Below are 24,146 nucleotides of genomic sequence, written 5' to 3'. Positions count from 1 at the left end.
TGTCAGTGGCTGAATAATAATCTGAATTGGAAGCACCATCATATCAGTAAAATAATTGATAAATATAGAGGAGCATGAAAATTTTCTTAGGCGTCCATGTGAGTATGCGTGGGATGCTACAGGAAGATCTTTGATGACCATTTATATGTTTAATTAGATCTGTACTTGATTATGGCTGTGTGGCTTATGGATCAGCATCATCTTCAAATTCAGAATGTTTGGATGTGATACAAGCACAGGCTTTAAAGACTGTGTTGTGGAGCAGTAAGGTCATTTGTGGTTTTGTCTTTAGTTATTGAAATAAAACAATTACCCTTACAGTCGTGGAGTTTGAAGTTGTTAACATACTGGATTAATTTGAGAGATCAGAGAAATGATCACCCTATTAAAAGTGTGTTAGAAGACTGTTGCGAACATCACAAGAAGAATGTTCTTAGCTTTGGGTAGCTGGGTTTTCATGCGAGGAATATGGGTTCGCTGGATTATGCAACATGTCCCACTGTAGCTTTCAATGCAACCCCCATCTTGCTTTTTTTTAAACCCAATAACTAGTTGATTTTCGGTTACATGATTTAATAAAGTCCAAGGATCCTGATATGCCTGAGACGCTGTTGGTTCATCAACACATCAAAGAAAATTATTGTAATATGCTACTGATGGATCAAAAGACAATTTAACTGAGAATGTTGGTGTGGCTATTTTTGAGCTTGAATTACAGATGACAATAAAGAAACCTTACTAACCACTTATCAGTCTATATAGCAGAACTGGTTGCTATCACTTTGAACTTGCAGTGAGTGGAGGAAATTTGTCCTTGCAAAGTTGTAATTTATTTGGATTCCTTTTTGGTTTTGACTAGTCTTAAAACAGGTTGTTCAAACAGTAGTGCAGATTTACTGCTGGAAGCTCTTCAAAATTTATTTCATGTCCACAGTATTGGTCTACGTGTTCTCTTCTTATGGGTCCCTGCACATAGAGGTGTTGAGGGGATTGAGCGGGTTGATTGCTTGACCAAAAAAGCTGTTAAAAGTTTGATTATGGACACAGACCTTCCACTTAGCAAACCAGAAGCTAAGGGGGTGGTGGGGTTAAGAATTAGGGGATTATGGCAGGACTTGTGGGATAATGGACATAACGGGAGACACTTTTACAGAATGCATAAAACTGTTGGATTAATGGGAGAAGGGGGTAAAACAAGAAGGGAAGGAATGATATAGACTCGATTTAGAATTGGGCATACTATGCTTAATTATTCCTTATATCTTGTCGGAAAACATCACTCTGGGGTGTGTAGCTTTTGTCATGAAATAGTTGAACACGTTCTATTACAATGTGAAGCATATAAGGTTGAAAGAAATCAAATGCAGGCTGCACTCTACCTTTGGGGGGGTAGATAAGTTTTCAATTAAAGCTTTACTAAGTTATGGAAGTGACTTTATTTCCCAACTCTCTGCACCACTCTCCAGTCCAGATGGTGGCAGTAATACACCTTTAAATTGGGCTGCCAACTGCCATTGAAAGTCAGATGAAGAAGGTCAGATTGGGTTATGGACAAGTATCTGATAGGACTTAACTCACAAATGAATCTTGTGAATAACAGTAATGTACCATGGATTTCTTGCCTGTACAGTATATGGGCAACTCAGGAAACAGAAATTCACCCTTACAGAATTCACAAACCACTCTCCTGAAATTTGAGGTGCACAGTAACATTCTCACGGAATGTGTGAAAAATAAATAAACATACAAAGTGCAGACGCAGTCTTTACACTACTGAAGATTACTCTGGGGACTACTTTCTAGGAAAGCTGCCTCTGTGAGGTGGCGGTGGGTGGGGGAGGGGGATGAGAGGGAGGGTCCTGCAGGGCACTTACATCCAGCATACTGTAGAGAGCAGCATAGTAGTGTCATCATCACCATTATGTGCTGTGTTGTATGAATGGGTGATCATGGCTTTCCATGACCATGATTGTTCTTGGCATTGGTTCTTTGCCATTGGCTTCTTGGGGCAGTGTCTTTACAAGACAGGTGACCCCAGCCATTATCAATACTCTTCAGAGATTGTCTGCCTGGCATCTGTGATCACATAACCAGGATGTGATATACACCAGCTGCTCATATGACCATCCACCACCTGCTCCCATGGCTTCATGGTAGTGTAGTAGCTAGCATAACACTTTACAGAGCTAACAATCGGGGTTCAATTCCCATCGATGTCTAAGAAGTTTGTACTCTTTGCCTATGACCTCCGACTGCTCTGCTTTCCTTCCACATTCCATAAATGTACAGGTTAGGGTTAGTAAGTTCTGGGCATGCTATGTTGGCTCCGGAAGCGTGGCAACACTTGTTGGCTGTCCCCAGAACAATCCTTGGGGCGTTTTGATTGACACAAATGATAAGTTGAAACAGCAAAATGTAATGTGACATTTGAAACAAAGAAAGCTCATCTTTACCTTTAATGTGAAGAATTTTAATTTTAAACATCTGAACTGATACAATGAACACGCAAAGGTATAAAGGTAACAAACAGGTTTAATAAACCATTCTTTACTTTTAAAGTCCATCTTAATCGACCATTATTAGACATCTGGCATTACTCATTCCAGTAGAAAGTGTGATCCAGTAAGGACAAAAAAGGCATCAGTGCCAATCTAAACCATTCCAGTGAAGAGGCAGAGCAGCCAGTAGGTACCTTCAAATCATTTGGCTGATTTCACCGAGGCGCTCTGTGTCACTTCAACATACAATAACCAAAGGAAGCAGTGGATTCTTTTAAGATATCTCTCAATCCACTCCTTAAAAAAAAACAACTAATTGATCTGCATTCAGCACAGAATTTAATTTTATACAAAATAATTTAAACCCAACAGGCTAGGCAGGACTGATGAAACCAGATGAAAGATCTGGACCCAAAATGTCAACTGCCCAATCCTTTCACAGGTGCTGACTGATAGAGATCCCCGCTGCTGCATAATCTCTTGTGACTCCATCATAATATGAGTTGGAAGTGCGCAAAGCCCCAATAAACTACAGCACCAGATACATTCATATAATTAAGTGATAGAAATTTGGGTGTCAGCAAACTGGGTCCATTTGTACACTGAGTGCCTCAAGGTTAAGTTAGTTTATGGAAACGTAATTCCCAGATGTGATCGATCTACAGAATGTGGCCATTTCCCAACTGCTTACTTCAGCCAATACACAACTAATTCCCTAAAGGAACCTAATACATTGATAACTGCAGTTGAAAATGTAAAGTTCTTCATTTTCCTACAGTGTTTAGACATATAAATTCACATTTGACAATTGTGCCCCTGTTGAACCTTAACAAAATGATAATCCAAAACAAATACTTGCAGGGGTCCCCAACCTTTTTTATGCCATGGATTCTTACCATTAACCGAGAGGTTTATGGGCCCTATGTTGGGAACCCCTGACAGCCACCCAGCACTGGTCCTTCCCCTTAACCATCAAAAATTGCCAAAAATGGTGACTGCACTTGGTATCCCCAACATTTACATTTAAATAGGCACATTTGCAAAAGCCATACTTTAATAACCAAATACAATCTAAATTAAATCAAAACATAGTAATATCCCATGGTTGAGAAACCAAAAATTAACCAAAAAGCTGAAGTAATTCTAAAGCACTTTTGAACAAAATACTAAGAAAAAAATAACTAATTCCAGTAATTAGTACAACACAAAGTGACAATCCACCTCCACTATCAAAACGGCACAAGAGAATTATTTGATTGAGGGGATGTGCTGGGACTCGGTGCATCACGTTATGGAGTAGAACAACAGAGATCCTTGCACCAGTCTGTTACCTTCACTAGATCACTAGAGAAGGAATGTACAGACCAGCAAATGCCCAAATGTAACCACACAATTGGTAGCTAGCTTCTGGCAGCCAAGCCACTTAGGAGGTACAACCATTGTTAGGTTTATCAGCAATATTTTTTTACATTGCAGGTGCTTTTATTTGAATCTGTACACTGCAAGTGTATAAGAAACTGAAACGCAAAAGGATTCTGCAAACGCTGGAAATCCAGAGGAACACACACAACAAAATTTTGCTGCAATTATGCAGTCTACACTTATAGCAGTGTGTATAGTTTACCTTCAAACCAAAAACACACTTGGCTTACAAAGTGTAGATTCACTGATCACGTGATCTGTATCTGGAATGACAGGGATTAGAGAATTGATCACTAACTGTTGTCTGAAATAAAGGGAATTAGAGAATTAATCACTAAATTGGTATCTGTAGAATTGGGGGGGGGGGTGGGTGAGGTGCGCCCTAGGACTATGAAGAAGAACTGAACATGTGCATTGGAGTTTGTGCAAGAATGAGAGGCCAGCTCATTAAACAATTCAATATTGAGAGAGGGAACTGACCGAGATCGAGAGGAGAACCGACAACATATGCAAAGAGATCAATTTCAGTCTTAATAAGGGATCTGAGACAAGAAACTTCATTAGGACTCTAAACTTTAAGGGTATGGAAATTTGCAATTAATTGGGCTGTGGATCAAGCAACAGGCCTTGGTTGGTAAGGATGAGGCTGAAGTCTAGGGTCAGAAAGGATTCTCGTGATTACAACATCAACAAATGCAAAGATCATTCAAGGTATCAGATCCAAATTGGCAGAATAGAAATGAAATCACTACAACTTAGGATCAGTTAAAACCATGTCTAACTGCTGAGCAAAAGCTCAGTGACAACAGTAGGGCAGCACGTCACTGCCTATAAAGGGAAAATCGTTCCGAGCACTGATTTATTTATTGAGATACAGCATGGAATAGGCCCTTCCAGCCCTTTGAGCCGTGCCGCCCAGCAATCCCTCGACTTAACCCCAGCCTAATCACAGGACAATTTACAATCACCAATTAACCTACCAACCAGTACATCTTTGGACTGCAGGAAGAAACACGAGCACCCGGAGGAATCCCGAGTGGCCACAAGGAAAATGTACAGACTCCTTCCAGACAGCGATGTAAAATGAACCTGGGTCACCTGTACTGTAAAGCACTGTGATGATCACTACACTACCATGCTGCTGAAAAAGAACCACATAGAAATTGCTGGAAGAACTCAGCAGGCCAGACAGCATCTATCTAAAAGAGTAACCAGGTGACGTTTCAGGCTAATATCCTTCTTCAGGACTGAACAATCCTGATGACACATCTTGAACAAAAAGTCAACTGTTTACTCTTTTGCCATAGATGCTGCCTGGCCTGCTGAGTTTCTCTAGCATTGTGTGCGTTGTTTTGGATTTCCAGCATCTGCCGATTTTCTCGTATTTATGAAGCAGTGTGGTGGATGCTGACTCAGTAATGTGAAGAACCCCCTATGGCTGGGCCGTTCTGCTGCCATACAAAGCCACTCAGGCAAGTACCAACCTGGTGATTTGAGAAATGCTGCCACAAATGTTGAACTTGAGTTGGCACAAGGGTGTTAATAAATTAATATAAAGATAGATGGTATACAAACTTAGACAGTTTTAAGTATTTTGATATTATTCTGGTCTCAGAAGTGTGTTCCTGATGAGTGCTACTTTTTCTTATTGGAGTTCATGTCTAGAAACTTGATCAGTTGTTCTAATCATAGGTAATAAAGACGGTCAGCTAATGCCAGATTGGGTTCTCGATGAATACTCTGTCCCACTAAGAATGCCAGTTTATGGGCATATTGGCAAGGGGCAGGCACACGGATCACACCCTATAAAAGAATAAGTTTATTCACAATTAGCCATTTGCAAATACTGAATTCTAATGTGTTTTTAAGAAATCTTTAAACTTCCTGGATGAAATGATGTTTTTAATTGTGAAAGTGGCTGCTGTACTCCACATACAACTAGGTGTCCTTAATCCAATCTGAAGCACAAGGGTTAAAAAATGTTCTTCTAGGTATCTGATGTAGATCATGAGATATATTACTTAGATTTATTACACTCTGTACATCTATAAAACAAAGATTAAATGTTCATTTGCACTTTGACAATTTAAATTACATTTTATCTAATTTACACTCTACACTTTTGTTAAAAATATATATTTAATTCCATTTTCACGCATAGTCCGCATACACTCAAATGTTTATTCTTTTCCTGAATTTAAATGACTTGTGCCGAAGGTTGTGGTGAAATCAGATACATTCGCTATGTTTAAGAGTCATTTAGACATTTGGGTTGGTACGGCGTAAAAGGAAACAGAAACTAATCCAGGCAAACGGAGCTCAAATGGAAGGGCACAAAGGTTAGAATGGACGTGGTGGGCTGACGGGATTACTTTTGTGCAACTGACTCATCAACAACTTAAATAGCCAACATCTTGTTCTGAAACTAAGGACACTAGGTCTAGGTTTTCTCCAACATCACGTAAAAGGGGAAATATCCTCATTTCCGACCTTCAAAGTACATTATCAAAGTATACATACAGTATACAACTCATCCTCCTGCAGGGAACCACAAAATAAAGAAACACCATGGAACCCATTGAAGAAAACATCCAACACGCAATAAAAGAACAAATTGCTCAAATGTCAAAAATGAGTGAACAAACCATACCAAACATCAAGCCAGTAGTATTCAGTTTTAGTTTAGTTCAGTGTTGTGCTTGTTGAGCCCCCACAGAATTTGTAACATTGCACTAGGATCACATCTCACAATCTTCAATCCAACCATCACCTTATCGACATACAATCAATGTATATAAGCTATATTATGTATTTATATTTATTGCCCTGAAGAAGAGTCTTGGCCCAAAATGTCGATAGTCCTGCCTGACCTGCTGAATTCCTCCAGCATTGTGTGTCTGGAGAAAAGCCCTCATAAGACCAGCTGCATCCTGGTAAACGCCCTCTGATTGATTCAAACCCAACCATATATTTGTGGTGGAGATTTCACTTACCGGCCAATTGTAATACACGTGGCACAACTTGTAAGTTAGCCGCTGCATGTAATCTGGTTTCAAGTTACTGTTGTCAAGTACCACATTATAGTGTGTTGGTGTGACAGTACCAACCTTCACCGACTGGCTAACTATATAGAAGTCATACCTGGTTCATGGAAGAAAAAAAGATTTACTGTTTCTAGTGTTTTATCAGCTAAAATATTTTTAAGAGACCACAATGCCACAGTAGCATGACGCAATTACAGCTCGGAGCGTCAGAATTTGGAGTTCAATTTACACTCATATACACACACTCACTTATACACAAACTCACACATAAACACACGGAGCATGCTGCTATTAAATCTTAGTTCAATTCCAGTGCCCTATAAAAAAGTTTATATGTCCTTTCCACATACCGGTAGGTTTTCCCCAGCTGCTCGTTTCCTCCCACAATCCAAAGACATACTGCTGGTAGGCTAAATGGTCATTGTAAATTGCCCTATGATTTGACTAGGGTTAAATCAGTGGGTTGCTGGGCCATGTGGCTCGACGGGATAGAAAGGCCTATTCCACAATGTATCCCAACAAACAAAAAAATAATGTTTTGTATGTATCTGATACTTTACCATTCTGGTCTTGTGACGTCTGTATCAATGACAGTACCAGGCGGTGGGTTCTGTAATCTGCCACCAGACTGTGAAAAAAATCTGGCACCGACACGCTTTTTCACAACAATCACTGATAATTTGGGTCTGTAAAATGAAAAATATGCTAGACATATTAACAAAGAATAAAAATATGCACAGATTAAGTGCTTGAGAATGTCTGCATAACTTACCTGTAGTCAGTCATGCATTTCAAATAGTCCAGAAATTGTGGAACCTCATAATTTACCACCATGTTGAGCTGCCCGTCACCAACCCCATCACGGTACACGATGATTCGACTGGGTAGGCACTTATTGTATGCGTGCCATGCCTTTAAAGCAGCTGAGGAATTAAAAGTAACAACTTCACTTCAGTAATAATACCACAAGACATTGGAGCAGAATTAGGACTAGGTCATTTGGCTCATCAAGTCTGCTCTGCCATTCCACTATGGCTGATTTATTATCCATCTCAACCCCATTCTCTCGCCTTCTCCCCGCAACCTTTGATGCCCTGACTAATCAAGAACCTATCAACTTCTGCTTTAAATATACCAAATGATGGCCTCTGCCTCTACAGATGTCTGTTGCAATTAATTCCACAGATTCACAACCCTCTGGCTAAAGAAATTCTTCATCTCTGTTCTAAATGGACTTGCCTCTATTCCGAGGCTGTGCCCTCTGGTCCTAGACTCACCTATTAGAGGGAATATCCCTTCTCCAAGTTCACTCTATTAAGGCATTTCAACACTTGATAGGTTTCAATGAGACCACCCCTCATTCTTCTTCTCCAGCAAGTACAGGCCCAGAGTCTGAATTTTCAGTAATACTACTGAATTTATTCAGAGGGACCAAATCTAATCCTCAAGTTAATCTGAATGCAGAATGCTAAAATTTAGAGTCACACATCCCATTATCAGCCATTTATCAACACTAAACTCTGTAGATTTCAATACCTTACACAAATGCTCATCTACCATCCCCTTGGACAGTGTTTTTCAGATTCCAATAACCTGGCTGAAAAATTCCTCAGGTCCCTGTTAAATCTTCTCTTTTTATCTTAACCTACATCCTTTGTCGCAGGAAAAGGCTCCTTACCCATCTTATTCCTCAATTTTATACACTGTTCTCACTAAACTACTGAGTTTTAAAACCTTGGCCTCAATACCTCCATGTGCAACTGAATCCACAATTTCCTCACTTGCAGACCCTGGTTAGTTTGAATTGGCAATGCCTCCTCCGCAAACAATCTCCAGCAGCACGGGTGACCCACAAGGCTGTGTACTTGGGCTTCTGCTCTACTTGCTTTATGCGTACGGCTGTAAGGCTAAGCATAGCTCCAATGCCATATTTAAGTTTGCTGATGACACCACTGTTGTTGGTTGAATCAAAGGTGGTGATGAGTCAGCATATAGGAGAGAGATTGAAATTCTGGCCGAGTGAAGCCACAACAACCTTTCAAAGTCAGCAAGACCAAGGAGCTAATTATTGACTTCAGGAAGAAACCCAAAGTCCATGAGCCAGTCCTCATTGGGGGATCAGAGGCAGAGAGGAAGAATAAGTTCTTCAGTGTTATCATTTCAGAGCATCTGTCCTGGACCCAGCACGTAGATGCAATTATGAAGAAAGCATGGCAGCTCCTTTACTTTCTTAGAAGTTTGTAAACTTTCGGAATGACATTCAAAACTTTGACAGCTTTCGATTCTTGTGTGGTAGAGAGTACCCATCATGGGTAAACCTCACCCCACTATTGAGCATATTTATACAGAACACTGTTGCAAAAAGCAGCATCCATCATCATGGATCTCCACCATCCAGGTCATGCTCTCTTCTCACTGTTGCCATCAGAAAGGTACAGGAGCCTCAGGACTCACACCACCAGGTTCAGGAACAATTATTACCTCTCAACCATTAGGCTCTTGAACCAGAGGGGATAACTTCACTTGTGTTTTCACTGAAATGTTCCCACAACCTATGGACTAACTTTCAAGGACTCTTCATTTTATGTTCTCATTACTTATTGCTTAGTTATTTTCTCTCTTATATTTGCAGTTGCTCTTTTGCACATTGGTTGTTTGTCCATTCTGTTGGGTGTGGTCTTCCATTGATTCTATTGTGGACTTGCTGTGTATGCCCGCAAGGAAACAAATCTCAGGGTTGTATATGGTGACATACATGCACTTTGATAATACATTTACTTTCAACTTTTGAACTTGTACACAATAACACACAAAATGCTGCAGGAACTCAGCCAGTCAGAGAAGCATCTCTGGTGGAGAATAAACAATTGATGTTTTAGACCATTTTCAGGACTAGAAAGGAAGGGGGCATAAGCCAGTATAAGATGATGGGGAGAGGGGGAGTACAAGCTGGTGGGTGAGGAGGAAGATAGTTAGGTGGTGGAAAGGGCCTGAAGCCAGAAGCTGGGTGGAGATAGATGGAAGAGATAAGGGCCTGAAAAAGGAATCTAATAGGAAAGTAGACCATGGAAGAAAGGGAAGGAGGGGAACCAGAGGGAAGTGATGGGCAGGTGAGAAGTGGGGAGAGACTAGCCAGAATGAGGAATGGAAAAGAGGAGGGGGAGGTGGTAGAAATTACCAGAACTTTGTGAACTCAAAATTCATGCCATTACATTGGAGACTGCCCAGACAAAATATGAGGTGTTAATCCTCCAGCCTGAGTGTGGCTGCATCGTGCAGCAGAGGAGGGCATGAACAGACATGTCAGAATGGAAATGACAAGTTGAATTGAAATGGGTATCTACCAGGAGATCTGTCTCTTGCGGTGGGCAGAATGAAGTGCTTGAAGAAGCAGTCCCTTGATCTGTGCTCGGTCTTACCAACGTAGAGGAGGCCATACCCAGAGCACAGACTCATAGGTGAAGTGTTGTCTCACTATTCGGGACACTGGATAATGGTGAGGGAGGTGTAGGAGCAGGTGTAACCAGAAAGGTTAAATTCCAGGAGGGAGATCAGTGTTGAGGGATGAGTGGACCAGAGTCACGTAGAGAGTGATCCCTAGATAAAGTGGAAGGGAGGGAAAGATGCGCTTAATAATAGGATCCTGGAGTCGCCTCCACCTCACCACGAAGGAAAACAAAGCCAATTCATCCACTTTCCAAGGCAACATCCTGTTAATTTCCTCTGCACCCTCTCCTGTGCAATCGCATTCTTCCTATATCATGGCAACCAGGACTACACACTAAACCCCAAGCTAATCTCTACTCAAAATCTCATGCCACAGCAAATGAAAGCAAATATCATTATGCCTTCCCTTCAATGACTTGTATATCAAGACCCTTCTTCCTCAATACTGCCTAAGGATTTGCAAATCATACACATCTTAGCCACTAGTCATATCTTTCAGTTTAAGATGACATCAGTGAAGCACAGCAATGACTTGGTGGCAGCATACACAAGTATATTAATCATTTCATTAATCACACTTTTCCTCAAAAATAATCACTTCAATCAATAGCCTGTAACTTCCCTTTCGGAGACAAGCTTTTGAACCACCTGTGCATTTTTGCAGTGTGAACTGAAGTCTCAAAGGTGCAGGATGGTTGGAGTGTGGCAATGTACAGGCTGAATCAAGGTGGTGGGACCTGGGCCCAAGAGTGAGAGACAAGCCAAGATTTGACGATTTATGCGCTGGGACAAATTGCAAAGGTTGGCTATGAAACGAATTGAGTAGAGGGTCCCAAGCCCAAGAGGACTTCAAGCAATGGGGCCCAGATCAGAGAGTGAGAAAGAACCCACTGTTTGACCAACTTTAGTGCCAGGGCAGATTGTAAAGGCAGGGTGTCAGGGCCAGAGGCTAGGGACAGGCTGGTGTTTAGCTTGCTGCTTGTGAGGTTTACTTGTCTCTGTGCAGAACTGAGGCAACCAAGGGCTTCTGGATCGGCTGTGACTGATTTCGTGACTTCGGACTCACTTTTGTAAACTTCTGTGTGAATGTTATTTGCTTATTTTTATTATTTGCACGATTTATTTCCTGCACATTGCGTCCGCGTTTTAAATGGATTCTATTAAGGTTCAGAATCAGAATCAGGTTTAATATCACCGGTATATGTCATAAAATTTGCTAACTTAATTTACCAGCAAGCAGTACAATGCAGTACATGATAATATAGAAAAAATAAGTAAATAAATTATGCTAAGTATATATATTAAATAGTTGAACTAAAGGTAGTGTAAAAACAGAAATAATAAAAAGTAGTGAGTGTTCACGGGTTCAATGTCCATTTAGGAATTGGATAGCAGAGGGGGAAGGAATTGCTCCTGAACAGCTTCTTTGTTTCTTTATTTTGTGGCTGCCTATAAGGAGACGAATCTCAAAATTGTATAATGTATATATACTTTGATAATAAAGGTACTTTGAACTTTAATAGCTGGCATCCTGTAGCAGCACCCTCCTCACTATTAAGAAAGCTACCTATTTTTTTTCTTCTTAACAATCATTACCTCTTACATAAATATCCAAATTGATTGGTGCATGTTACATCAATGATTCCAGCATTAACCCCCGCACCACTGGCCACAGACTTTCAATTATAGTATCTTACTCCATTACCCCTCTTATTGCCAAGCCAATTCTGATTCAATTCACCCTGGATCCCCTTGGCTCTAATCTTTTGGAGCAGTCTTCCATGAGGGGCCCTGCCAAAGGCTTTTCTTAAGCCTATGCACAAAGGAAGAGTACAGCACAGAAACAGACCCTTCAGTCCGCAATGTTGTGTTGAACTAAATAAACTAGTAATTAAATGCCTAACTAAACTAATCCTTCTGCCTATACAATGTCTATATCCCTCCAGCCCGTGCACATTGCCTGTTTAAGAGCTCTACCGATCTGCTTCAAATATCACCCTGGCACCTGATCACCAGAAATGGATGCTTCAGATGGACCTAACCAGTCTTATATAAAGTTGCAAAATCACTTCCTGACATGAACACTGCCTCATTTCATAAAGGCATGTAATGTCATACACATACTTTACAAACCTATCAACTTTCATGGAGCTATGGACTTGGATCTTCCATAAATCAAGAGCTTCACTATTAACATTGGATCTTCCAAGGAGTGATACCTCACACTTAGTCAGGGATTCAGGACCCTTTGCCATTTCTATGCCCATGTTGACCATATCAACCCAACTGTTCTCAGTGCACTTTGAATTTACACATTAATCACACAGCACCTCCAAAAAAACCTAACATTGAGATGAGGTCTACTTAAAGATGGGCAATTTCATTGATAAGATATAATCAACATTAGACACACAGGCTTAACATTTTTACCCTTTTTGAATAAGATAACATACCTGCCATTCCCCGGTCATCTGGTACCTCTTCAGTGGCCAGAAAAATTAGTAAATTTGTCAATACCTCAGCAATGTTTCCTTGCCTCTATAAAGCCTGGCATACCTCGCATCATGGTTAGGGCTTTGTCTACAATGGAGCCCACCAAGATATCTAGCCCTGGTTATTGTTTTATCTTTATAGGTGCTCTTTCAACTTCACCCCTAATGATCAGTTCAAATACTTTCTGGTTATCTGATCTTGCAAGATTAACAAAATCAGTTTCATTTTAAGTTCTCCTTTGTTCATTAATTTTGATGTCTTTCATTTTAAGATTCTCCACAGGACAACTATCAGTAGTTTCTAAACCCACCACCCCAAGTCTTCTTCAATGTCAGCTGTATCTAGGTGAGTGGAGAAAGGGAAATTGATTTTGACCTAGTTGAATATATCCAAGCCCTCTGTGAGGGAGAGCACTCGGTAAAATCGTTCCTGAAAAGCTGCATCTCCATCTGGTATGGAAAGAGCTGAGCATCAGACTGGAAGTCCCTACAAAGGACTGTGAGAACAGCTGAGAGGATCATAGGGGTCTCCCTAACATCATTCGGGGACACATCAGCAGCACTGCATATGCAGGGCCCTTAGTATTAAGGATCCCACCAAACCATCCAGCATCCTCTTTCCGACTTCCTACCATCAGGCAGGAGACTCCAATGCATAAAAACAAGAACCGTCAAGACAGGAAACAGTTTCTTCCTTTGAGCCATTTGGCTTCTAAACTCCCTGTGCATTGCATTCAAAGTGTCACTGGTTAATCTGTTCTGTACCTTACAATATTTAATTTATGCACTTTAGTTTGTTATTTATGTGTGATTCATCTGTAGATTTTATCCTTACTTTCATAAGTTATTGTGTGTTACATGTACTACTGTGCTTTACACCCTGGTTCAGAGAAACAAATCAATCTGGTATACTGTCAAATGAGACACTAGAAATCTCGTTTAGTGGCGTAGTGGCATCAGCGCTGTTAAGGTACATTAAGTACCTTAATCACCTACTGTATCTAATTAAATGACAATAAATTTGATTTGACTCCTTGAACAGGCAATTCACACCACACTGTATTTCCTTGTCATTCTGCTGTTATTGCGCTGAGTGTATACACTTCCAATATACTATCATACTCTAACTCATGTGTAGTCTTAAGTTAACTTCATTGGTAATTAAAGATGGTATGTCCGAATGCCAAATAAAAAGGAGCTGATTGCCCTCAGTGAAGGAGAGAGATCCCTGGACTCTGGACACACTGGACATTTCTAGTAAATGTGTTTTCTGTGTTTTCTAGTAAATATCTTCTTGTAAATATTGGTAGCTTTCTTTTCTCTATTTTTTGTAAGTTTGAATTTTGGCGCACGTAATAAATACCCTTTCACTAAGGTGACTCGAGCCATTTTTCATTTGGTCAAACAGCCTCAGTGAAAATTAAATCAACTTGTGATTGTGTTGACAGTTTATTTTTCTCTACAAAATTATGTTGGAAGGAGGTGTAAATGGCATCTTACACCGTTCAAACAGCTGTAAGCTCTTTCTACCTTTCCTTTGCTGTCATTCAGTAAGAATGTGCTTGATCTTTTACCCAGAGCTGTGCTTCACCTTGTCTCTGAGTGTCCAAACATTGAAAAATCTATCAATCTTGTCTCAGTAATAGTTCCATAGCCTCTAAGTGAAGAATTCCAAACCTTTGGGATGAAGCAATTTCTTCATATTTGACCCAACTGACTGCAGATTCATATTTTAGACATGACAGTAAGTGTCTCTCTTGTCAAAACCCCTGAAGAATTCTTTTTTTCCATTTATGACCCCTTTTGATTCTTTTACACCTAAGAGACTATGGCCTGGTCTGTTTAATTTTTATACAAATGCACCATACCACAAATCAATCTGGTAAATCTTCTCTTCACACATATATTCAAGAGATTGCAGACACTAGAAATCTTAAGCAACACACACAAAATGCTGCGGGAACTCAGCAGCATCTATGGAAATAAATAAATAGTTGACGTTTCAGGCAGAGACCCTTCATCAGGACTGGAAAGGAAGGGGGAAGATGCCAGAATAAAAAAGTGGGGTGAGGAGAGGAGGATAGTTAGAAGGCGATAGGTGAAGCCAGGTAGGTAGGAAAGGTAAAGAGCAGGAACAGGAAAGAATCTGATAGGAAAGGAGAGTGGAACAAAGAAGAAAGGGAAGTAGGAGGGGACCCAAACTAAAGTGACAGGAAAGTGAAAAGAGGTAAGAGAACAGAGTGTGGAATAGAAGCCGGGGGGGGGTGGAGGGGGAGATTTTTTTTAACCAGAATGAGAAATTGATATTTATACCATCAGTTTGGAGGGTATTTGGTGTACTGCTTTGGCCACTTGCAGGGATAAGTGCCTGTGGGGAGGGACAAATGGACAACAGAATCATGGAGGGATCAATCCCTGCAGAAAGTGGGAGGGTGGGGGAAGGGAGGGGTTTTTCTTTGATGGTAGGATCCCTTTTGAAATGCAGAAACTGTGGGGAATGTGTTGGATGTGGAAGCTGTTGGGGTGATAGGTAAGGAGAAGAACTCTATCACTGTTAAGGCAATGGGAAGATGGGGTAAGCAAGGATGTTCAGGAAATGGAGGAGATGCAGGTGAGGGCAGCATTCAATGGTGGAGGAAGGGAAACCTGTTCTTTGAAGGATCTAATATCCTGGAAAGGAAAAAACGCATCCTGGGAACAATATGGCGGAGACAAAGTAACTGAGAAAAGGGAACCATTTTTACAGAAGAGAGGGTGGGAAGAAGTATAGTCAAGAGTAGTGGAAATTGGTCAACATTTTCTCTTCAGAGAGATCTCTGAGAGGGTGAGAGGTGTCAGAAATGGACCAAGGGAATTTAAGGGCAGGGTGAAAATTAGAGGCAGCATTGATGAAATTGACGAGCTCCACATGAAGCAGTACCAATGCAGTCGTCATTCTAACAGAGAAAGAATTAGAGAGTATTATCTGGAAGGCTTGGAACATGGACTGTTCTATGTAGCCAACGAAAAGGAAGGCATATCAGGGCCCATGCAGGTGCCCAAAGATATCCCTCAAGTCTGGAGGGGCATCACTCTTTACACCTGTACACAACAATCGCATTAGATCAAAGCTCAGCCTTAAGGGATCAGATGATCTAATGACGTGTATATCCCAATAGTCTTCACTCAGATTATGAAGACACTAAGTGCATTTACAAACTTGGACAAAAGTTGGTTTAAGTAACATATACAATCCTACCTTGGAAGCAGGTTTTTAATCCATCCACAAGTTCTTGTCCCCGGTCTTGTACGATACAGCGAGAAAACCATCTAGTCACAAAGGTCAGTTAATCAGAAATTCAATCTGAAAAGTCTGGAATACCTTGGCTGTCTCGTACTAGAACCTGTCATGCATCTTTACACATACTTCAAAAACAGGTAATTAAGAACTTTAAAAGATATTATCAGCACATCCAAAAGGACACCTTTAGAAAATCTGAACATCTTCAGAGCAACACACACAATCTGGAAGAACTAACAGGCTGGGCAGCATCTTTGGAAAAAAGTAGTCGATGTTTCGGGCCAAATCCCTTTGGCAGGACTGGAGTAAAAAAGTTGAGAAGTAGATTTGAAAAGTGGGGGGAGGGGAGAGAGGAACACCAGGAAATAGGTGAAACTTGGAGGGGGAGGGATGAAGCAAAGAGCTAGGAAGTTGATTGGTGAAAGAGAAAGGTGGCCATAGTAGAAAGAAAAAAGGGGGAGGAGCACCAGAGGGGGGCAATAGGCGAGCGAGGAGTTATCATGAGAGAGGAGTAAGGGTGGGTGAGGAAGCATCACTGGAAGGTTGAGAAATCAATGTTCATCTCCAGACAATCCAAATGGACATCATCAGATATTCCAAATGGATAGAAATGCCATTACTCAACATGCTCCATAATCTTCATTCTCAAAATTTTACAAATTTGTTCTCATTATTTGATGTGTAATTTGTCAAGACACCTATACGATCCTGATCAGACACTTGATTTCTAGGAAAGAGCATTTCTGATAAGGGAGCCGAGCAGAATTCAGCTCCATATAAAGCTGGGTTGAAAAGTCAAAAGCCAACTTGCATCAAGTCTGAAGTAAAACACAGTGAACATTAATCATGTCAGGCAGCACTTGTGGATAAATATTGAAGATCTACCATCGGATTTTAAAATGTGTTGACTTTTCGAGAGTGGAGAAGATTCTAACAAAGTAATCTTTATTTGTTAATTTAGATCCCATTGGAAATGATAAACACAAGAGATTCTGCAGATGTTGCAAACCCAGAACAACACACACAAAATACTGGAAGAACTCAGCAGGTCAGGGAGCGTCTGTGGAAGTGAATAAACAGTTTATATTTTCAGCCAAGACCTCAAGACCTTGCTTCAGGATTGGAAAGGATGGGAGAAGATGCCAGAATAAAAAAGCTGGTGGAGAGGAAGGAGGATGGCTGAAAGGTGATAGGTAAAGCCAGGCGGGTGTGAAAGGTAAAGGGCTGGAGAGGAAGGAATCTGATAGGAGAGGAGAATGGACTATAGGAGAATGGGATTGGGGGAGAGTGATAGGTGAAGGGAAGTAAGAGGCCGTTGTGGAGAATAAAAGAAGAGGAGAGGGAGAGGGAAAAATTTTACCGCACGGAGAAAATTTACCCAGATGGAATTTAAGATGCTGCTCCCTACTCCAAGGTGGGGCATGTTGGAATGGGAATGGGAATCAAAACTAAAATGTTTGATTACCAGGAAGCTCTGGTTTTGGCAGCTGAAGCAAAGGTGCTCAACGATGTGATTCCCCAATTTACAATGGGACTCACCAATGTAGAGGAAGCTGCATCAGGAGCACTGAACACAAAAGGAATAGGAATAGTGGTGCAAATGAATAGGTCTTATTTACACTCTTCACAGCCACAGATCCAAAGACAAGCTTCTGAAAATGTGAATGGGTAATTTGATTTCAACATAAAACTTGGGTTTAGACAACTAACATACCTAGTTTTCCCAGGGATAAGTTAAAATGGAGCTTACCTGGTTATTGATTGATTAAGACTGGCAACAAATCCTGCAATTGACCTTCTTCCGGCAGCATTATCATGGTAACAGTCAATACCGATCACCATCAGCTGTTTGAGCTATAAAACCTTCATGTTAAATGTCACGTGTGGATTTAAAGTTAAAATAACTCATTCCTTAAAATTATAGTGGATTCCAGTGAATTGGGACACATCAGGACCAGTACATTTTGGTACAATTAAGGAGATCTGCCCCAATCTGCCAGAGTTTCATGGAAATAATTAAAAACATACAAGAAATACAAACTGAATAATAAATTGAGTATTTAAATAAAAAAAAAATTAGAACACTACCATTACTATTACAGTACTAATACTACTGCATATTACTTCCTAATAGTTATCGGTTGAGGAATTCATCCATTGTATGCTGCAATGTTCTTTTGATTGACTATAAGTGAACAAAATGAGCACAGACACCTAGTGCAGATTTTGGACTGCCTTCATACAATGACTTTGATGACTGCATCCTTCAAATCTTCATTGTCATTTTGACTAACACTTGGTAGAAGCTGTTCAGCAAGCCTGTCCCAATCAAGTGGCACATTGTCCCAAATAAATGAAGGGAATCCCTGCTCTTTTCTCCGTTAGATTTTGTTCTTTAAGAATTGTTCCAAATAAGCAGCTGCACCAATTAACCAGAATCCACTATATTTAAATGGTGGCCAATTTTCCAGAATCTACTGTACTCTAAAATTATCTTAATCTTTAAACTAGAATCTGTATGACAATAAATGTTTATTTACAATCACCTAGAAGGCATGTGCTATAACAAGCGGTTGGACAAGCTTGGGTTGCGTTTCCTGAAACGGCAGAGACTGAAGGGATATCTGTTAGAGGTGTATAAGATTATGAAAGGCATAAATAGAGTAGACAGACAACATTTTTTGCCAAGAGTTAAGATGTCTAATGTCAGAGGGCATGCACTTAAAGTGAGAGGGGGTAATTTCTAAGAAGCTGTGAGGGGCAATTTTTTTTAATACACAGGGAGTGGTGGTACCTAGAAGGCGCTGACTAGGGTGGTGTTGTATTAAGAGACTTATAAGATACATTTAGATAGATACATGAATGTGAGGAAAGTGGAAGGATATGGACACTGTGTAGGCAAAAGAGGTATGTTTAATCAGCCATCTGATTACTAATCCAATTGGTTTGGTACAACATTATGGGCCAAAGGCTCTGATCTTGTGCTGTACTGTTCTGTGTTCTATTAAGGGTGTATACTGCTTTTGCATTTGTGGAAAAAACCTTTACTTTTAAAGAGCTACATTACTTTCAACACCACAAAACATGTTCACTATCATTATAGTGCAAATACTTACAGGTATCTCAACACTCCACAGTTCACCACCCATTTTACAATTTATCTGTAAAGCTATTTTTGTGGTAATGGCCATCAAGGCCTGAGGCTTGCTTAGAGTGCGAGCGACAACACACTGACTCGGAGTGGGGCATTCAACACACAAGTATTTCTTGATAGTGTCGTACTTGTCTTTGCGGTTAGACGGAAGGACACAGACCACCTGTTGAGGGTAGAGAATGAAGTTTCATACACCCTCCACACTGCCCTTGCCTCCCAATTATCCTAGATATTTGTCCAGAGTTAATTTAAACAGAATGAAATTTCACACTCTCTCAACAACCACATTGACCTTGCCTCCCCATGACCCAAAATATCTGGTTGAACAGAATAGTACAGGGCCTTTGGCCTGCAATGCTGTGCCAACAGTTTAACCTTCTCCAAATTCAATCTAACCCATCCCTCCCACATCACCTTCCATTTTTCTTTGAGTCTGTGAAATGACCCTACCACCTCTACAACCACCCATGGCAAGGTGTTCCACACACCCAATACTGTGTAAGAAAAATACTGATGTGCCCTCAGACTTCCCTCTGATCATCTTAAAATTATGCCCCCTTGGAAAAAAAAATTGCAGGCGGTCCACTCAATCGATGCCTCTCATCACCTCTACTGTCACCTCTCACCCTCCTTCACTCCAGAGAAAAGCCCAAAGTTGCACAACCTGTCAGAGTCATGGAGTCATAGAACACTATAGCACAGAAATAGGCCCCTTTACCCATCTAGTCCATACTAAATTATTATTCTGCATAATTCCTTTGACCTGCAACGGTACCCTCCAAACCCATCCCATCTATGTACTGATCTAAATTCCCCTTAGGAGCTAAAATCAAACCTGCATTGACCACTAAAGGTGCTGGCAGCTGGTTCCACAATCTCAGTGAAGAAGTTCCTCCACAGATTCCCCTTAAACATTTCACCTTTCACTCTTAACCTAATGCTTCTAGTTCCTAGTCTCATCCAATCTCAGTGGGGGAAAAACCTGCTTGCATTTTTCCTATCTATACCACTCTAGATTTTGCATACCTCTATCAAATCTCCCCACATTCTCCGACTTGCCAGGGTACAAAGTCCTATTCAACTTTTCCCTATAACTCAGGTCAAGTCCTGGCAACATCCTTGAAAATTTTCTCCATACTCTTTCAACTTTATTTACATCTTTCTTGTAGGTAGGTGTCCAGAACTGCACAGAATACTCCAAATTAGGCCTCACCAATACCTTATACAACTTCAACATAACATCCCAAGTGCTGTACACAATACCTTGATTTATGAAGGCCAACATGCCAAAGGCTCTCTTTATGACCCTATCTACCCGTGACACCACTTTCAAGGAATAGAGGACCTGTATTTCAGGCCAAGATCCTTCTGCAGGACTGGAAAGGAAAGGAAAAGGTCAGATTAAGGTGGGGAGAGGGGAGGAAAAAATACAAGGCGGCAGGTGTTAGGTGAAACTGGGAGATGGCAAGGGGCAAAGTAAAGACCTGGGAAGTTGACTGGTGAAAGAGATAAAGGGCTGAAGGAGAGGGAATCTGACAGGAGAGGATAGAACACCATGGAAGAAAGTGAAGGGTGAGGAGCACCAGAGGGAGGTGATGAGCAGGTAAGGAGATAAGGTGCAATGGCGAAAGGGTAGGGGGCATTACCAGAAGTTCATCAATATTCATGCCATCAGGTTAGAGGTTACCCAGATATAAGGGGCAAATATGAGGAAATCTACAGATGCTGGAAATTCAAATAACACACACAAAATGCTGGTGGAGCGCAGCAGGCCAGTCAGCATCTATAGGAAGAAGCATTGTCGATGTTTCGGGCCGAGACCCTTCGTCAGGACTAACTGAAAGTAGTTGGGGGAGGGGGAAATGCAAAATGATAGGAGAAGACCGGAGGGGGTGGGGTGAAGCTAAGAGCTTGAAAGGTGATTGGCGAAAGTGATACAGAGCTGGAGAAGGGTAAGGATCATGGGATGGGAGGCCTCAGGAGAAAGAAAGGAGGGGGGGGAAGCACCAGAGGGAGATGGAGAACAGGCAGAGAGAGAGAAAAAAAACAAACTAAATATGTCAGGGATGGGGTAAGAAGGGGAGGTGGGGCATTAACGGAAGTTAGAGAAGTCAATGTTCGTGCCATCAGGTTGGAGGCTACCCAGCCGGTATATAAGGTGTTGTTCCTCCAACCTGAGTGTGGATTCATCTTGATAGTAGAGGAGGCCATGGATAGACATATCAGAATAGGAATGGGACGTGGAATTAAAATGTGTGGCCTCTGGGAGATCCTGCTTTCGCTGGTGGACCGAGCGTAGGTGTTCAGCGAAACGGTCTCCCAGTCTGCGTCGGGTCTCACCAATATATAAAAGGCCACACCGGGAGCACCAGACGCAGTATACCACACCAGCCGACTCACAGGTGACATGTCGCCTCACCTGGAAGGACTGTCTGGGGCCCTGAATGGTGGTGAGGGAAGAAGTGTAAGGGCAGGTGTAGCACTTGTTCCGCTTACAAGGATAAGTGCCAGGAGGGAGATCAGTGGGAAGGGATGGGGGGGATGAGTGGACAAGGAAGTCGCATAGGGAGCGATCCCTGCAGAAAGCAGAAAGGTGGGGGAGGGAAAGATGTAAGATGCCAGATATAAGGTGTTGCTTCTCCACCTGAGTGTGTCCTTATCACGCCAGCAGAGAAGGCCATGGACTGACATGTCTGAATGGGAAGTAGAATTGAAATGGATGGCGACAGGGAGAGCCTGCTTTTTCTGACAAAAGAACTTAGATGCTTGGTGAAGCGGACTCCCAATCTATGTCGGGTCCCATTGATACATAGGAGACCACACCAGGAACATTGGATATAGAAGACTCGCAGGTGAAGTGTTGCCTCATCTAGGATTGAGTCAGAGGAACTGAGAGAAGGGGATGGCATTTTACAAGTGACAGGGTGGAAAAAGATATAGTCTAGGTAGCTGTGAGAATCAGTGAGTTTATAAAAGGTATCAATAGATATACTATTTCCAGAGATTTCCCTCCATTCCTGGAGACAGTCTAGAAATCTAAAACTACCAAGCCCTTCTCTCAGTTCTGCAAACTGCTCTCAGGATGAGGCATTTCATTCCAGAACTAATGAGATGTCCCCCTACTTCAAAGAAAGGGACTTCTCTTCCTCCACCATCAACACTACCTCACTTGCATCTCTTCCAATTCACGCATCTCTGCTCTCAACTCACCCTCCCACTGCCACACCAGAGATAGGTTTCTTCTTGTCCTCACCTACCACCCCATTAGCCTCCGAGTCCAACACATAATTCTCTGTAACTTCCGCCATCTCCAATGGGATCCCACCATCAAGCACATCCCTCCCCCACCCCAACCCCACTTTCCACTGTCTGCAGAGATCGCTCCCTTTGTGACTCCCTTGTCCATTCATCCCTCTCCACTGATCTCCCTCCTGGTACCTATCCTTGCAAGCAGAACAAGTGCCACAGCTGCCCCTATACCACCTCCATTCAGGGCTCCAATCCTCCCAGGTGAGGCATCACTTCACCTGCGAGTCTGTCAGGATCATCTACTGTATCCAATCTCCCAGAGAGGCTTCCTGTATATCAGTGAGACCCGACATAGATTGGGAGGCCACTTTGCCAAGCATCTACCCTGTTACCACCCATTTCAATTCTACTTCTCTTTCTCATTCTGCCATGCCAGTGCAGGTTGGAGGAGCAATGCCTTTTATTCTGTCTCAGTAGCCTCCAACTTGAAGGCATGAACATCAATTTCTTGAACTTCTGGTAAATGATCCTCCACCTCCTTCACCGTTCCCCATTCCCGCTTCCCTCTCTCACCTTATCTCCTTACCTGCCCATCCCCTCCCTTTGGTGTGCCTCCTCCTTCCCTTTCTTCCATTGTCTTCTATCCTCTCCCATCAGATTCTCCCTCCTTCAGTCCTTTATCTCCTTCACCAAGCAACTTCCCAGCTCTTTACTTCACACCCCCTTTCCAGTTTCCCCTATCACCTGCCACGTTGTACTTCTTCCTCTCCTCCTTCCAGCTTCTTAATCTGACCTCTTCTTTTCCAGTCCTGAAAAAAGGTCTCAGCCCAAAACGTTGGCCATTTCCTCTTTTCTACAGATGCTGCCTGGCCTGTACAGTATTTTGTGTGTGTTACATTGGATTTCCAGCATCTGTAGATTGTTTCATGTTTGTGATAATATTCCAAGTGCAGTCTAACCCCAGTTTTATACAGCTGCAACATTACTTTACTGCTCTTGAACTCAATCCCCTAATGAAGGCTAACATACTATACAACTTCTAAACCATCCTATCAACTTGCATGGCAGCTTTGAGGGGTCAATGCACTTTGACCCCAAGATCACTGTTCCTCCACACTGCTAAAAATCATGCAATCCTGTATTACGCCTTCAAGCTTAACTTTCCAAAGTGAATCACTTCACAATTTTCCAGATTGAACTCCATCTGCCATTTCAACTTTGTATTTGGCTTAAATTTTTTCTTAGCAAGATTCACCCTGACCCCTTTTTCCTGTCAGCACTGCCCCTACTTGTCCCATTTAACCTGTCTCAGTGCGGGTGGACTTTAGGACCCGGGGGAGCTCAGGACCCACCTCCCGCGGCTGCTGCTGAATCCGCAGTGTTTCTGTTCCATTGAAGGAAAACGATCACAATTGAAAATAACGTGGAAACGATAAAGTGATCGGAATGAGGTGAAATGCCACTGGTCAGTGGAAAAGCGTTAGGCTACAGCTGGTCAACTATCGGTACAATTTTAAAGGATAAAGTGAGAATAATGGAGCATGTGAATGGCCCTGCCCT

The 24,146-nt window shown here is 41.8% G+C and overlaps 1 protein-coding gene across 1 annotated transcript in view; it reads right to left on the bottom strand.

Moving 5' to 3' along the window:
- Positions 1 to 2,569: 2,569 nt before the first annotated feature.
- The window catches only part of piwil1 (piwi-like RNA-mediated gene silencing 1), a 121,957-nt gene continuing 100,380 nt past the window's right edge, over positions 2,570 to 24,146 (bottom strand). The window contains exons 15-21 of the mRNA XM_059943814.1: positions 19,300 to 19,500; positions 17,934 to 18,037; positions 16,142 to 16,212; positions 7,737 to 7,887; positions 7,525 to 7,650; positions 6,914 to 7,061; positions 2,570 to 5,723 (exon numbers count right to left, since the gene is read on the bottom strand). Coding sequence (XP_059799797.1) covers positions 5,607 to 5,723; positions 6,914 to 7,061; positions 7,525 to 7,650; positions 7,737 to 7,887; positions 16,142 to 16,212; positions 17,934 to 18,037; positions 19,300 to 19,500 — 918 coding nt within the window. The 3' untranslated portion in view covers positions 2,570 to 5,606. The remainder of the gene's footprint in view (positions 5,724 to 6,913; positions 7,062 to 7,524; positions 7,651 to 7,736; positions 7,888 to 16,141; positions 16,213 to 17,933; positions 18,038 to 19,299; positions 19,501 to 24,146) is intronic.

Source organism: Hypanus sabinus, chromosome 18 (genome assembly GCF_030144855.1).
Source record: "Hypanus sabinus isolate sHypSab1 chromosome 18, sHypSab1.hap1, whole genome shotgun sequence".
NCBI lineage: Eukaryota > Metazoa > Chordata > Chondrichthyes > Myliobatiformes > Dasyatidae > Hypanus > Hypanus sabinus.
The sequence above is the reverse complement of the archived record's forward strand: the minus strand, read 5'-3'. Positions and strand labels throughout refer to the sequence as shown.